Below are 15665 nucleotides of genomic sequence, written 5' to 3' on the forward strand. Positions count from 1 at the left end.
TGTGCACTTTGCCAAAACTGGGGCTTGGAAAAATAGAGCTGACTTATGTGATGTTACCTGAAGATGAGAAGAAATGGCTAAAGTGTAATGGTCTTTGATCAGAAACTCACTCCTGGAGTGCATTCTTCAAACTGGCTCATCTGTAGTGACTCTTTATATTGTCATAACTGATATTAGAAGTGTGTTTTTAAATGTGAGAGGAAGTAGAATATCTTGAGACGCCTCAAGGGCAAAGATATTTGTGGTACCAACTACTTGCCAGGCAACAAGGGCCCCATCCACACTGCCACCTTGCAGTGGCTCCTGCTGAGTTTGAACACAAGCCAGACTTGGATGCTGCCCAGAGCTTTTTTTTTTTTTTTTTTTTTTTATTTTTATATTTTTATTTTATTTTATTTTTTTTATTAACTTGAGTATTTCTTATATACATTTCGATTGTTATTCCCTTTCCCGGTATCCGGGCAAACATTCCCCTACCCCCTCCCCTTCCTTATGGGTGTTCCTCTCCCAACCCTCCCCCCATTGCCGCCCTCCCCCCAACAGTCTAGTTCACTGGGGGTTCAGTCTTAGCAGGACCCAGGGCTTCCCCTTCCACTGGTGCTCTTACTAGGATATTCATTGCTACCTATGAGGTCAGAGTCCAGGGTCAGTCCATGTATAGTCTTTAGGTAGTGGCTTAGTCCCTGGAAGCTCTGGTTGCTTGGCATTGTTGTACATATGGGGTCTCGAGCCCCTTCAAGCTCTTCCAGTTCTTTCTCTGATTCCTTCAACGGGGGTCCTATTCTCAGTTCAGTGGTTTGCTGCTGGCATTCGCCTCTGTATTTGCTGTATTCTGGCTGTGTCTCTCAGGAGAGATCTACATCCGGTTCCTGTCAGCCTGCACTTCTTTGCTTCATCCATCTTGTCTAATTGGGTGGCTGTATATGTATGGGCCACATGTGGGGCAGGCTCTGAATGGGTGTTCCTTCAGTGTCTGTTTTAATCTTTGCCTCTCTCTTCCCTGCCAAGGGTATTCTTGTTCCCCTTTTAAAGAAGGAGTGAAGCATTCACATTTTGATCATCCGTCTTGAGTTTCATTTGTTCTAGGCATCTAGGGTAATACAAGCATTTGGGCTAATAGCCACTTATCAATGAGTGCATACCATGTATGTCTTTCTGTGATTGGGTTACCTCACTCAGGATGATATTTTCCAGTTCCAACCATTTGCCTACGAATTTCATAAAGTTGTTTTTGATAGCTGAGTAATATTCCATTGTGTAGATGTACCACATTTTCTGTATCCATTCCTCTGTTGAAGGGCATCTGGGTTCTTTCCAGCTTCTGGCTATTATAAATAAGGCTGCAATGAACATAGTGGAGCACGTGTCTTTTTTATATGTTGGGGCATCTTTTGGGTATATGCCCAAGAGAGGTATAGCTGGATCCTCAGGCAGTTCAATGTCCAATTTTCTGAGGATCCTCCAGACTGATTTCCAGAATGGTTGTACCAGTATGCAATCCCACCAACAATGGAGGAGTGTTCCTCTTTCTCCACATTCTCGCCAGCATCTGTTGTCCCCTGAGTTTTTGATCTTAGCCATTCTCACTGGTGTGAGGTGAAATCTCAGGGTTGTTTTGATTTGCATTTCCCTTATGACTAAAGATGTTGAACATTTCTTTAGGTGTTTCTCAGCCATTCGGCATTCCTCAGCTGTGAATTCATTGTTTAGCTCTGAACCCCATTTTTTAATAGGGTTATTTGTTTCCCTGCGGTCTAACTTCTTGAGTTCTTTGTATATTTTGGATATAAGGCCTCTATCTGTTGTAATACCAACTCATTTAATAACCTCTTTAAAAACCCTGTATCCAAATGTGGTCTCATTCTGTGGTGCTAGAGTTGAGAATTTCCAATGGAGACACAATTTAGCCCATGACACAAGCTACCAGAAACCTCACTCTGTTCCTTCATTGTTTACATGACCTTGAGCGTCATTTCTGTCTTTTAAGACTCTTACCCAAATTCTTGCAACTTGTTAGCCGTCAAAATATTTCACTATTTTCTTTTCTTTTTTTTTTTTTTCATGGAGAACAATTTTATTTTGGCTCACAGTTAAACACACAGCCTATCCTAGCAAGGAAATTAACATCACATCCATAACTAGAAAGCAGTAGAACAATGAATTCATGCATACTAATTCCCCCTCTCAATGGTCATTCTTTGCCTATACTATTTGTCTAGGGGATGGGGCATGAGATTTCACCCTTCAGGTTACCATGTCTATTGGTGTTTTCTTTTCTAGGTGGCTATATCATTGAGTTATTGGTGTAGCATCCCTGTCCTTTTTAGGTGATACAATCTCACAGCTGACTTTCTGTTCCTGAGGCTCTTACAACCCTCCCATAATCTTCTGTGATATTACTTGCGTCCCATCTCAGGTACAGGAGTTGTGTTGAAGATACATCAGTTGGTCTCTGAATTTTGTTTAGTTGTGGTTTTCTTAAATACACTGCATATATTTCTGAGAGAAGCCTCCTTGATGAGGGACAAGAGCTACACTTATATGTTAATGTAAGGGTAAATATTTATAATGTAATTAAGAATTATACTGACTTAGCAAGGTCATGATAGTAAGTTTTACTTTAGGATCCAGGAACACACTAGCTGCAATTATTTGGCTAGGTTTTTATACTAGGTATTATTTTCCTCTTGTTAAGCTGACCTTATATCTAACTAGATTAATTCGCAATCTAGGAGGGCCACTAGTGCACCTTTAGTGATATCTTGCCATGTTGGTTATTGTGGTTTATAAGCGTCACAGCTGGGTAAGGCTATTGCTTACTTTCCTCCATTGGAAGGCTGTGTAATGCCTTCTAGTACTATAACAAACTCAAGAATTAAGCTTTCAGGACAGATACATTTAGAATCTTCTTAGCATTGTCTCAAAATGTGTAATGTCTTCAATAATTGGGACTTAACGTCATCATTTAGGAAAGCAACTAAGGGCAACAGCAATAGTCTATATTGTTTTTAGAGACACTTGGACTAACCTGGGCCACCATTTTTTTTTCAGTTACTACTGTACTTTATTGTGTTCAACCAAATCACCATGTTACAAAAATAGCAAGCTGCCATAATAAAAAATAAGGCTCCTCTATCCAGCACCAGATAGCATCATTTTACTTTCAAGCCTAGAAATTGCACACTTGTATATAAACCAACCAAAGATGAGGATTGAGAGTTCATCTTGGTGGATTTTTCCTTTGATGAATATGAAGTGTCCTTCCATATCTTTTTTGATGCCTTTTAATTGAAAATTGATTTTATTTGATATTAGAATGGCTACTCCAGCTTGCTTCTTCTGACCATTTGCTTGGAAAGTTGTTTTCCAGCCTTTCACTCTGAGGTAGTGTCTGTCTTTGTCTCTGAGGTGTGTTTCCTGTAGGCAGCAGAATGCAGGGTCCTCATTGCGTATCCAGTTTGTTAATCTATGTCTTTTTATTGGGGAGTTGAGGCCATTGATGTTGAGAGATATTAAGGAATAGTGATTATTGCTTCCTGTTATATTCATATTTGGATGTGAGGTTATGTTTGTGTGCTTTTCTTCTCTTTGTATTGTTGCCAAGATGATTAGTTTCTTGCTTCTTCTAGGGTATAGCTTGCCTCCTTATGTTGGGCTTTACCCTTTATTATCCTTTGTAGTGCTGGATTTGTAGAAAGATATTGTGTAAATTTGGTTTTGTCATGGAATATCTTGGTTTCTCCATCTATGTTAATTGAGAGTTTTGCAGGATACAGTAACCTGGGCTGGCATTTGTGTTCTCTTAGAGTCTGTATGACATCTGTCCAGGATCTTCTGGCCTTCATAGTTTCTGGCGAAAAGTCTGGTGTGATTCTGATAGGTCTGCCTTTATATGTTACTTGACCTTTTTCCCTTACTGCTGTTAATATTCTTTCTTTATTTTGTGCGTTTGGTGTTTTGACAATTATGTGACGGGAGGTGTTTCTTTTCTGGTCCAATCTATTTGGAGTTCTGTAGGCTTCTTGTATGTCTATGGGTATCTCTTTTTTTAGGTTAGGGAAGTTTTCTTCTATGATTTTGTTGAAGATATTTACTGGTCCTTTGAGCTGGGAGTCTTCACTCTCTTCTATACCTATTATCCTTAGGTTTGATCTTCTCATTGAGTCCTGGATTTCCTGTATGTTTTGGACCAGTAGCTTTTTTTGCTTTACATTATCTTTGACAGTTGAGTCAATGATTTCTATGGAATCTTCTGCTCCTGAGATTCTCTCTTCCATCTCTTGTATTCTATTGGTGAAGCTTGTATCTACAGCTCCTTGTCTTTTCTTTTGATTTTCTATGTCCAGGGTTGTTTCCATGTGTTCTTTCTTGATTGCTTCTATTTCCATTTTTAATTCCTTCAACTGTTTGATTGTGTTTTCCTGGAATTCTTTCAGGGATTTTTGCAATTCCTCTCTGTAGGCTTCTACTTGTTCTCTAAGGGAGTTCTTTATGTCTTTCTTGAAGTCCTCCAGCATCATGATCAAATATGATTTTGAAACTAGATCTTGCTTTTCTGGTGTGTTTGGATATTCCGTGTTTGCTTTGGTGGGAGAATTGCCCAGAGCTTTTATAGACGATCATAATTGTATCTCTGGAACCTTAAGATACCTTTCTGTGAAATCTCTTATAGTAGCCCTCCTTCAAAGCCAATGCTTAAGAAGAGGGCATCTCTAATGGTGTCTTGAAGATTTGTAGCAACTTTATTCATTTATCCATTTTATTTTATGTGTGAGTATTTTGCTTTCGTGTATGTCTGTGCAACATGTGCATGATTGGTGCCCATAGAAGTCAGAAGAGAGTATCAGATTCCTTGGATCTGGAGTTATGGATGGTTGAGAATCAACATTTGTGTGCTGGAAACTGAACACAAGTCCTCTGAAAGAGCAAAAAGTACTATTAACCACTGAGCCACCTCTCCAGCCCCTGTACTGTTCTCATACTTTCCCTCTCCATGGCCACACTACAGCAAAAGTCTTCACAGTCTAGGTTGTAGACTATTTCAGAATGATTCTATTTGTGTAAGTACACACGGGAAACCATGAAGCCCCATCATGAGATCCTTCAGTTATCTTCAATATTTGCAAAACATGGTCATACAGTCTCCTGGGAAGAAATATTCTTTCTATAAGAATTCTTGTTCTTACCCCCCTCCCCCACCAGTGTAGAGAAATGTCAGGGCAGAGAGACAGGAAGGAGGGATGGTTGGGGAGGGGAAACACATTCAAAGAAGAATCAGGAAGAGGGATGTGATAGGGTGCTTATGGATGGGAAACCGAGAAAGGAAATAACATTTGAAATGTAAATGAAAAATATCCAATTAAAAAAAAAAAAAACAAACCCTGACCCAGAATTTTGCCTGTGTGACAAAAATAGAGAAAAACCTGAGGAAAAGGAGGTTCAGTGACAGGCCCAAAGTGGGATCCAGCTCAAGGGAGGCCCCAAGGCCTCACAATATTACTTAGGCTATGCTGTGCTCACAAAAAATGGGCCTATCATGACTACCCTCCAAAAGACTCAAGAAGCAGTTGAAAGAGTCAGATGCAGATATGTGCACCCACACAATGAACAGATGCTGCTGAACCCGGTGGTTGAATTAGGGGAAAATTGTAAGAATCTGAGGAGGAGGGCAACACTGTAGGAAGACCAGCAGTCTCAACTAAGCTGGACCCCCAAGATCTCTCAGACACTAGGCCACCAACCAGGCAGCATACACCAGCTAATATGAGGCCACCCAACACATATACAGCAGAGGACTGCTGGGTCTGGACTCAGTCAGAGAGGATGCACCTATCCCTCAAGACACTGGAGGCCCCAGGGAGTACAGAGTTCTGGTTGGGTTAGGGTTCAGGGGTTGGGGGTTGGGGACATCTTTGTGGAGATGGGGGAAGGAGGTGTGGGATATGCAACAGTCAGAGCATGGACCAGGAAAGGGATAAAATCTAGATAGTAAAATAAGATTTTAAAAAAGATACTATCACTTACAAAATGTGAATTGTGTCTATTTCCCATGTATTATGTTCTAATTTGTTTAAAATAAACATATATTCCTTTTCAAGTAAAAAAAAAAAGAATTCTTGTTCTCTCATAGGGGACATGTACTAATGCTAACTTACTTTTTCATCCTTCATTTTTAAATCATCCACCACGAAAAGACGTGCTGTCTCTCCTGAAGCTCCCCACACCACTGGACTGGCTAGGGCAAGATCCTAAATTTCTTTGAAGGCCTCTTCTGACATTGGCACCCCACTGCATCAGCAGCCCCCGGGTGCTGGTCTGTCACCAAGCCTACTTGGGCTCCCATTTACCCAGCCCCTGCAGCCTGCTCCACACAGCAAACCACCACTCTGTGTGACAATAGATTAAATTATCTCCACTATGCAACTGAGGCCAGACACAGAGCAAGGATCTGATTTCTTAGTTCCCTGCTTTCCAGCACATGGACTCAATTCCTTTTTATCAGGGCTGACTGTGAATGGCCTCCACTGTGAGAAAGATCTTCCCCATCCAAAGCACTAAGTGCCTCTCAACTAAATTAAATAAAATAAAAGGAACTTAAAATGTTTATTCCTCATGTATATTGGCCACATTCATGTACCTAGTATTATGTGTGTTCAGTGGCTACTGCATTCTCTAGACAGGTATAGAACACATTTCTCATAGCAGCACTGAACAGACCATTTTAATGATATATTACTGAAAGAATGGTTCAGCTGGGGCCTACAGATACTTGGAACATTCCAGGACATTCAGATCCCACAGTATCTAAATTAGTATCTGTCATATCATTTTCTTGCAAAATGAATTCATCCTCATCCATATATTTGCTGAGTGATTGTTCTGTACTGGCCACTGTGCCAGGCAATGAGCCTATGGCTCATTTACTTATAGTCTCTGCCATGAATGAATTTATAGTCCTGCATGGGAAGGAGATGAGAAAGGAAATGAACACCAAGGTGCTTTCTCTAGCTACACTAAATATCTATTGCATATAGTCCTTAACCTGAGACAGTACGAACTATCAATAACCAGAACCTGCTGCGTCTAAAGAGAGTCTGACTTGTGTATTCCAATCTACTCAACAGACCAGAGCAATGAGCATTATCGGGGGTGAAGTGATTTCCTTAGGATCACAAACCAATGGAAACCAAATACAGAATTTTCATCTTCCAGGTTTTCTTCTGTTCTCCATACTACCTTGTGGTGGCAGCAGCTCTGTGACCTGTTTGTAATCATAGGAAGAAATGCCAAATTGTATCTGAGCTAGAATAGGATCGTGCATGTACATGTAGCTGGAAGGTCACATTATCTCCTGCATATAAATGTAGCTAGAGGTAGCGGAGTCCAGACTTTGCCCTCTCCTCAATTCCCCTCTTGGGAACTTACAATGGCTTTCTGAATATGTAATTTTATACCTGAGAACAGAAGGGAAAAGGGCTGGGAAAAGGGCTATCCTCACATCTTTGTCTACAGATTCTATCCAAAGTTTGTATTTCTGAGACTCCATATAGCAATCCCAGGAGTGTGCTAAGAACCCTCATAAATGGTATGCAAAGAATGGCAGCCTGAGTAATCACACTTCCTGTTCCAACCAGAATCACATTGAAAATCTCAAACAAATAGAGTCAAGAAATACTATGCAGAAGGAAGAGGAAATACTATCCCATCCACTAACAGCTAATCAGCCTTAACTCAACCCCTCAGGGCTGAATACACAGCCTTATCCCAAGCTATGCTACACTCTATGCTTTATAGTTGATTGAAGAAGGAAGCTGGTTGTCACATAAGCAATCAGCAAAAAACATGATATAATGATGTGTGGGGTAGAAAGCCTCTGACATGTGTGTGTGCTAGTAATTCCTTATGATAATTATATTGGCAAGAGGAAACCAACTAATATGTGTATATTGTGGGCCATATACATAAACTCAGAAGTCCAAACACACCTGTTTGCAGAAGGCCACAGATCAGTCGAATGGTCATAGACCCTTAGTGTGTCTATATGAAACAAGGGTGGCAGAGAAAAGCCCCTGGGAGAGATTGACTATGATTTGGAAGACCGACAGCAGGCAGCAGGCACAGTGTAGTGGACGAGGGCACTGTTGCAAGTTCAGTTGTAACAGGCAAAATGATTGTGACTATGAGATGGAAGCGCCTGGAACATGGGTGTAGCAGCCTTGTCTGAGCGTGCAGACAAGCAGTCATGCTTTGGTGATGTCACTTCAAGCCCTGTTTCCAGCCTAACTCTGAAGTTAGCTCTTAAGGCTCATCTCCAGCTCCTACAAATGAGCTTTCTTGTGCCACCTCCCTTGAACAAGATTATAGTAGTAATAAGAGCATCTGATGTTCACTCAGTGATTTTCATGAGCATATATCTGTGCTGAGACTTTCAAATGCATTCTTGGTTAATCCCATGATATATGAAATGAAAGCACCGTTTCCTATATAGAAAAAAGTCTCACCCACAATGGCAGGGGCCATGATTGTGATTCCATGTTGGCACATGTATCTACTCAAGTAGGAGTACTCATGAAGACAGAGACCAGAGACTTCTCATTTGACACTCCAATGCCTAACATGGCAGGCCTCCCAAAGATAGGAATTCACTTATACTTGTAAAATAAACAAGGAGATATTGCCAAATGCATAGGAGAGCGGGGTCCAAAGATACCAGCCAATCAACAAAGCAGATCAGAGAAGCTCAATCATCAGGGACAAGGGCCCTAGAAAGCCAGGATCTCAAAACATCAGGAAGCTGGAACTGGGTACAATCTGGCAAGCTGTGGCCTCTGAGCCCTGACATTTGGGGGTGGGATAGAGCCAAATAGCCTCTCTCTGATGCCAGCAAGTTTTGTCCTGAGAACATAGGCAGGTTGGCAAATAGAGTTTAGAGTCTGGGCTGGAAGGGAGATGAAGAACTGTGAAAAGTCTGGGACAAAAAAATTGTTAAAATGGATGCAACATGGATACTTACAGTCAGAGTGGTCACAAGCTTTCAGTTATTAAATAGACCATAGGGCCCCTACTTAGCCAGGCAGCCCAGTGGTTGTTCGGTCTTGGGATAGTCCAGTACTGTTCCCACTCTTACCTCAGGACCTCTACTATGATTTGTGGATATTGAGTCTTGAGTACCAGTTAGAAAAATTTATTTTTTTACAGATACATACCAGTTCTAGCACATTTCCCCTCTGCTACAGTAGACTGTCTTTATTGTCCCTGGTCCTCGAGGGCCAGGCAAGAACATAAGTTTAAGTGATCTTACTTAGTGAATTCCTCACCAGCCTGGTCAATTTTGTGGAACCTTGCATCAGAGTTAAAATAAAAAGAAAGCTTAGAAGATAACTCAGGAGAAGAGTGTTTCTACGCATGCGCAGGGCTATGAGTTCAGTTCTCCCTAACTCCACCCCCCCCAAAAAATGAAATACAACAAAAAGAAGTACTTATCCTTTTGGAGCCATGAAACTGCTAAGCTGTCTTTCTGTTTTGTCAGTTTATAAATCCAGAGCTTCTAGAAGTAATTTCTTTAAATCCTTAAAATTACCAGTTGCTAAACAATCATTCATTTTCCTCAAATACAAAAGAAGTTGATGGAAGTCAGCCAAAAGAAACACTTAAGCTCGCAGAGAGGAACAGGCTGTTATTAAAAGCCATGGTAGCCATTAACAAAAGTGATGTCATAACTAAATGTCTGGGATCCCTGAGATGCCTGTGGCCAAGGAAACCAACTACAGTCTTTCCAAATCAATTAACAATCACCTACCTTAATGGTGTTTGGTAAGAGTAACCAGTGAAATTAAAAGTGCACACCTTTCGTCTCAGTACTTTGGAGACAGAGACAGGCAGATCTCTGAGACCAGCCTGGTCTACATAAAGAGTTCCAGGACAGCCAAGGTTACATAATGAGACATTGTCTTAGAAGAAAAGAAAAAGAAAAAGGCAGCCAGAAGTACAGCGGTTAGGGGTAGGGAGGCTGTCTGCAGGTAAGGTCCTTTCCTGCAAAAGAACCTGGGAACTAGTGTGGTGCCCAGTGCTTTCAAAGCTGTTGGCAAGCACCAGGGATATATGAAACCAGTAACTGTTTGACCAGAGACTACAAGCTGATCAGGCCGTAGCTTCTCTCAGCTGGCTCGTTCTTTCAGCTGCTACAGAAGAAATAGCAAGGTTGCTACTAAGAGCCTGTCTGGGTGTCTCTAACCTTCCAACAGAATCTTCAGGTGTCTGGATTTCATGAGAATGGCAGGTGTCTTTGTTATTTTCCCAAGAAAGTTATAGGCTCCAGTTGCCAGACTCCAGAACAACACAAGACTAACCATTAGCAGGCTTATGGTAAGAAATATTAGAGTATACCATGACCAAATGCCCCTCTTCTCTGACATCCTCAGAAAAACTTATCCTTCCATAATTCCCTCCATTCCCCTTCCCTACCATGCAGGAATCAGATACAGAATGCACAAAACTCCCTACACCTCCTCTGAGATTTATAATAAAGGAGCCTCAACCATAGAAACATGTGCCTACAAGTAACAGTATATGAACTGAGGACGTTGTATTCATGTATTTACATATTTAGGAGTAATGCATATATATGTATATATATATATATTACACATATAGTAACAACTTTTTTTAAAAGGAGGCTATGGGTTTGAAAGATATATAGGAAGGGGGATATATGGGAAGGTTTGCAGGAAGGAAATGGGAATGATGTAATTATAACCTCAAAAACACTTTTAAAATATTTTTAAAATGAGGAGTCCCACTCTGACTCGTGGATCTGGTGTCTACCATATATCCCTGACATGCTGTCTGTCTATAAGTAAGTTTACACCATTAATAACTCTTCTAGTAAATCACTTACCCAAAATGACCATCTGCTTCAGTGACCCTCTGAACCCCACATCTCCAATCATTCAATAACAGGGGAAAATCTTGGATAAAGAAAATCTTCAGAATTTCATGAGTACTTTGGATGTGTCTCTATGAGTCATCGAGTCACACAGAGAGTGACCTATCTGAAGCAGATATGTCACAAAGATCAAGGACTTCCCAGAGAAGAACCAGGACTTCAGGAATTGATTTGTCCTTACTACTTTATGATCCAAAGGGAAGCCAGTCTCTGAGATTCCGGATCTTCAAAACCTTCAAAACAAATAAAAAGAGGGAATTAAAAAGTGCCAGTGATTCTTTTATTCTCCTTCCCCAACAATTCTTTTCCTTTGATCAAATCCAATACCATCTAGCCTAAGATGAGTATGGCAAAACTACCTTGCCAAGTGTACTCACTGGCTACAGTTGGGTGATCTCTCTACTTAAGCCTGCTTGGCTGAAAGCCCCTCCCAGAGTGCTTGTAAGTGAAATATACAGAGATATTCAGAGGTAAACTATGGCATAAATGCAAAACGGAGTGTTAACACATTGATAAAATTAGTTTATCAATAGTTGTCAAGTCATAAAAAGGCACAAAAAACCCTTGAAGTGCTTAAGTTCAAGTGAAAGAGCTAGTCTAGAAAGCCTGTATATTCTATGGTTCCAACTGTATGGCGTTCTAAAAACAGTGAAACTGTAGAGGTAGCAAAAGAAGGTCAGTGGCTGCCAGAGGTTTGGCAAAGCAAGAAGGAATGAACGAGTAAAGCCCATGGGACTTTGTACAATATTATACATTTACATAACTATCTCACTGAAGATGGAGGAGGAGGAAAGAGACTTCTTAAGTAGCTTTGGACAATAAGGGAGTTTGTAGGACTAAAGGCAAATCTAGTCTAGTGTATAAAGTTGCTTCCTATCATGATGCTAGGTAGGGAGGCAGACACAGGCGTGCCATCTTGTTCTCTGGCTTCCTATGGATCTAAACTTTCTTTTAAAGGCAAAATCTAGTCTTGGAGTCTTTTTCATTTATCTCGTCAAGAGGTCTCAAAGCAACCAGGACAAGCAAGCCCCCTTTTAAACAGCAGGGCGTCCATCCCTTTTCCGATGATTTAACTCTTGCCATCTACAGAGAGAACTTGTTTCTTGGCTTCCTTGCATGTCCCTTAAATGTGTTCCTTTTCCCTTAAGTGTGTTCCTTTCTTCTCCAGGGCATGGCCTTTACACTGGAAGAGAGGCTGCAGCTTGGCATCCACGGCCTGATCCCTCCCTGCTTCCTCAGCCAGGATGTCCAGCTCCTCCGCATCATGAGATACTATGAGAATCAGCAGAGCGACCTGGACAAGTTAGTGCCTGGAACCCATTCTCTGTGCCCAGTCCTGAGGCTGAGCTGCTCTGCTCTGTGGCTCCCAGTGGGGTTTCTAAATTCTCTGTAGGAGAGGCTTATAGTCCACAGAGACTTCAGATTCAGTTCGGTCCTTAAAAAGAGTCACAGCCTCCCTATAGATAAGGGATTCAACAGAAGCACAATTAAAATGAAACAAGGTTTGAGGAATGAAGTCTAGGAGGCCATGTGTGATCTGTGAGCGATGAGTCAGTGCCCAGAAGCCTAAACAAAACAATTCAGCAGACAGAATAAGGTTGGAGGAGAGCAGTTCACTAAGCAAAAGATAAGGCAAAAATGGAGTGGTGGGGGTTGTTAAGGAATAGTAAGAGAAACAATCAAGAGGGAGGAACTGGAGAGGGAATTCCTTGCTAAGGTCCAGGTCCTATGTTGAAGGTCATGGGCAGCAAATGAAAGCACTGTTCCCCATGAGCGCTCCTCGGTAGGGACTCAGATGCAAAGAGCACCCACCAGAGTCCTTGAGTCAATATTACATGTTATGAAAGTCTATAGTCAACACCCAGGTACACACCATGGGTAAGCATGGGATCTAAACACAACTGGCTCCAGCATCTGTGATTTTAACATCTCTGCTATGTGATCTACAGATTCAATGCAATCCCCATCAAAATCCCAACCCAATTCTTCATAGAATTAGACAGAGAAATTTGCAAATTCATCTGGAATAACAAAAAACCCAGGATAGCTAAAACTATCCTCAACAATAAAAAGACTTCCAGGGGAATCACTATCCCTGAACTCAAGCAGTATTACAGAGCAATAGTGATAAAAACTGTACGGTATTGGTACAGAGACAGACAGATAGACCAATGGAATAGAATTGAAGACCCAGAAATGAACCCACACACCTATGGGCACTTGATTTTTGACAAAGGAGCCAAAACCATCCAATGGAAAAAAGATAGCATTTTCAGCAAATGGTGCTGGTTCAACTGGAGGTCAGCATGTAGAAGAATGCAGATCAATCCATTCTTACTACCCTGTACAAAGCTTAAGTCTAAGTGGATCAAGGACCTCCCCATCAAACCAGATACACTCAAACTAATAGAAGAAAAGGTGGGGAAGCATCTCGAACACATGGGCACTGGAGAAAATTTCCTGAACAAAACACCAATGGCTTATGCTCTAAGATCAAGAATCGACAAATGGGATCTCATAAAACTGCAAAGCTTCTGTAAGGCAAAGGACACTGTTGTTAGGACAAAACGGCAACCAACAGATTGGGAAAAGATCTTTACCAATCCTACAACAGATAGAGGGCTTATATCCAAAATATAGAAAGAACTCAAGAAGTTAGACTGCAGGGAGACAAATAACCCTATTAAAAAATGGGGTTCGGAGCTAAACAAAGAATTCACAGCTGAGGAATGCCGAATGGCTGAGAAACACCTAAAGAAATGTTCAACATCTTTAGTCATAAGGGAAATGCAAATCAAAACAACCCTGAGATTTCACCTCATACCAGTGAGAATGGCTAGGATCAAAAACTCAGGTGACAGCAGATGCTGGAGAGGATGTGGAGAAAGAGGAACACTCCTCCATTGTTGGTGGGATTGCAGACTGGTACAACCATTCTGGAAATCAATCTGGAGGTTCCTCAGAAAATTGGACATTGAACTACCTGAGGACCCAGCTATACCTCTCTTGAGCATATACCCAAAAGATGCCCCAACATATAACAAAGACACATGCTCCACTATGTTCATCGCAGCCTTATTTATAATAGCCAGAAGCTGGAAAGAACCCAGATGCCCTTCAACAGAGGAATGGATACAGAAAATATGGTACATCTACACAATGGAATTCTACTCAGCTATCAAAAGCAATGATTTTATGAAATTCATAGGCAAATGGATGGAACTGGAAAATATCATCCTGAGTGAGGTAACCTAATCACAGAAAAACATACATGGTATGCACTCATTGATAAGTGGATATTAGCCCAAATGCTCGAATTACCCTAGATGCACAGAACACATGAAACTCAAGAAGGATGACCAAAATGTGGATGCTTCACTCCTTTAAAAGGGGAACAAGAATACCCTTGGGAGGGAATAGGGAGGCAAAGTTTAGAACAGCGGCAGAAGGAACACCCATTCAGAGCTTGCCCCACATGTGGCCCATACATATACAGCCACCAAACTAGATAAGATGGATGAAGCAAAGAAGTGCAGGAAACGGATGTAGATCTCTCCTGAGAGACACAGCCAGAATATAGCAGATATATAGGTGAATGCCAGCAGTAATCCACTGAACTGAGAATGGGACCCCTGTTGAAGGAATCAGAGAATGGACTGAAAGAGCTTGCAGGGGCTTGAAACCCCATATGAACAACAATGCCAACCAACCAGAGCTTCCATGGATTAAGCCACTACCCAAAGACTATACATGGACTGACCCTGAGCTCCAACTGCATAGGTAGCAATGAATATCCTAGTAAGAGCACCAGTGGAAGGGGAAGCCCTTGGTCCTGCCAAGACTGAACCCCCAGTGAACATGATTGTTGGGGGGAGGGCAGTAATGGGGGGAGAATGGGGAGGGGAACACCCATATAGAAGGGAGGGCAAGGGGTTAAGGGGATGTTGGCCCGGAAACCGGGAAAGAGAATAACAATTGAAATGTAAATAAGAAATACCCAAGTTAATAAAGATGGAGGGAAAAAAAGAAAGAAAGAAAAAGAAATGTTGAAATGACTACAAAAAAAAATCTCTGCTACGCATAGTTCTGAGGTAGCAACATTTAGTTGTTATAAGACTAATTCTAGACTGAGAGAAATCTGTAGCGTGTAATTATTAAAAGTCAATCCACACCATCACCAGCTACTCTTCAGCTGCGGCAGTCTCCCCACCCTTATGCCCAACTTCCTGCAGTTTACTTGTGGCTAAACCACTTGTGTCTTCCCAGCCATCCTCCCCTTATAGCTAGCTGTCAGAAACCCCTGTAACCCAGTTTAATCAAAACTCTAGAGGCTTGTAATTTATCAGTCTGATTTTAACAGTAAATTTTCAATCCACAAAATGCCCACACAATGACCTCAGAGCCAACTGATATTGATATAAGCTGCCCACCTAGACTGGACAAATTGTCCTATATTATTCTATTCCTTCTACGATACTCATAGTTACCTGTGACTATTTCAAGCCACATAGATCAGGTTCGACCTCTTCCTTCATCTTTTTCTCTCCTTCCTCTGTCTGTCCCCTGTCCTCTCTCCAAAACTCTTGGCCCTGCTTTCCTTTTCCACTGCCCAATCACAGGCTTTAGCCTTATTTTTCACCTGCCCACACCTGCATATGAACAGCAATCCACAGAAGCCCACCTCTGCACAGTCATACAAGTGAAGGACAAAGTTATTCAG

At 41.5% G+C, this 15665-nt stretch overlaps 1 protein-coding gene across 3 annotated transcripts in view; it reads left to right on the top strand.

Annotated features, from left to right (window-relative positions):
• Me3 (malic enzyme 3) overlaps positions 1 to 15665 on the top strand; it is a 201432-nt gene that overhangs the window by 78069 nt on the left and 107698 nt on the right. For all 3 annotated transcript variants that reach the window (XM_006229666.4, XM_063266979.1, NM_001415972.1), the window contains exon 3: positions 12114 to 12247. In XM_006229666.4, the coding sequence (XP_006229728.1) occupies positions 12114 to 12247 (134 nt within the window). The remainder of the gene's footprint in view (positions 1 to 12113; positions 12248 to 15665) is intronic.

The sequence above is a fragment of the Rattus norvegicus genome, chromosome 1, assembly GCF_036323735.1.
Source record: "Rattus norvegicus strain BN/NHsdMcwi chromosome 1, GRCr8, whole genome shotgun sequence".
NCBI lineage: Eukaryota > Metazoa > Chordata > Mammalia > Rodentia > Muridae > Rattus > Rattus norvegicus.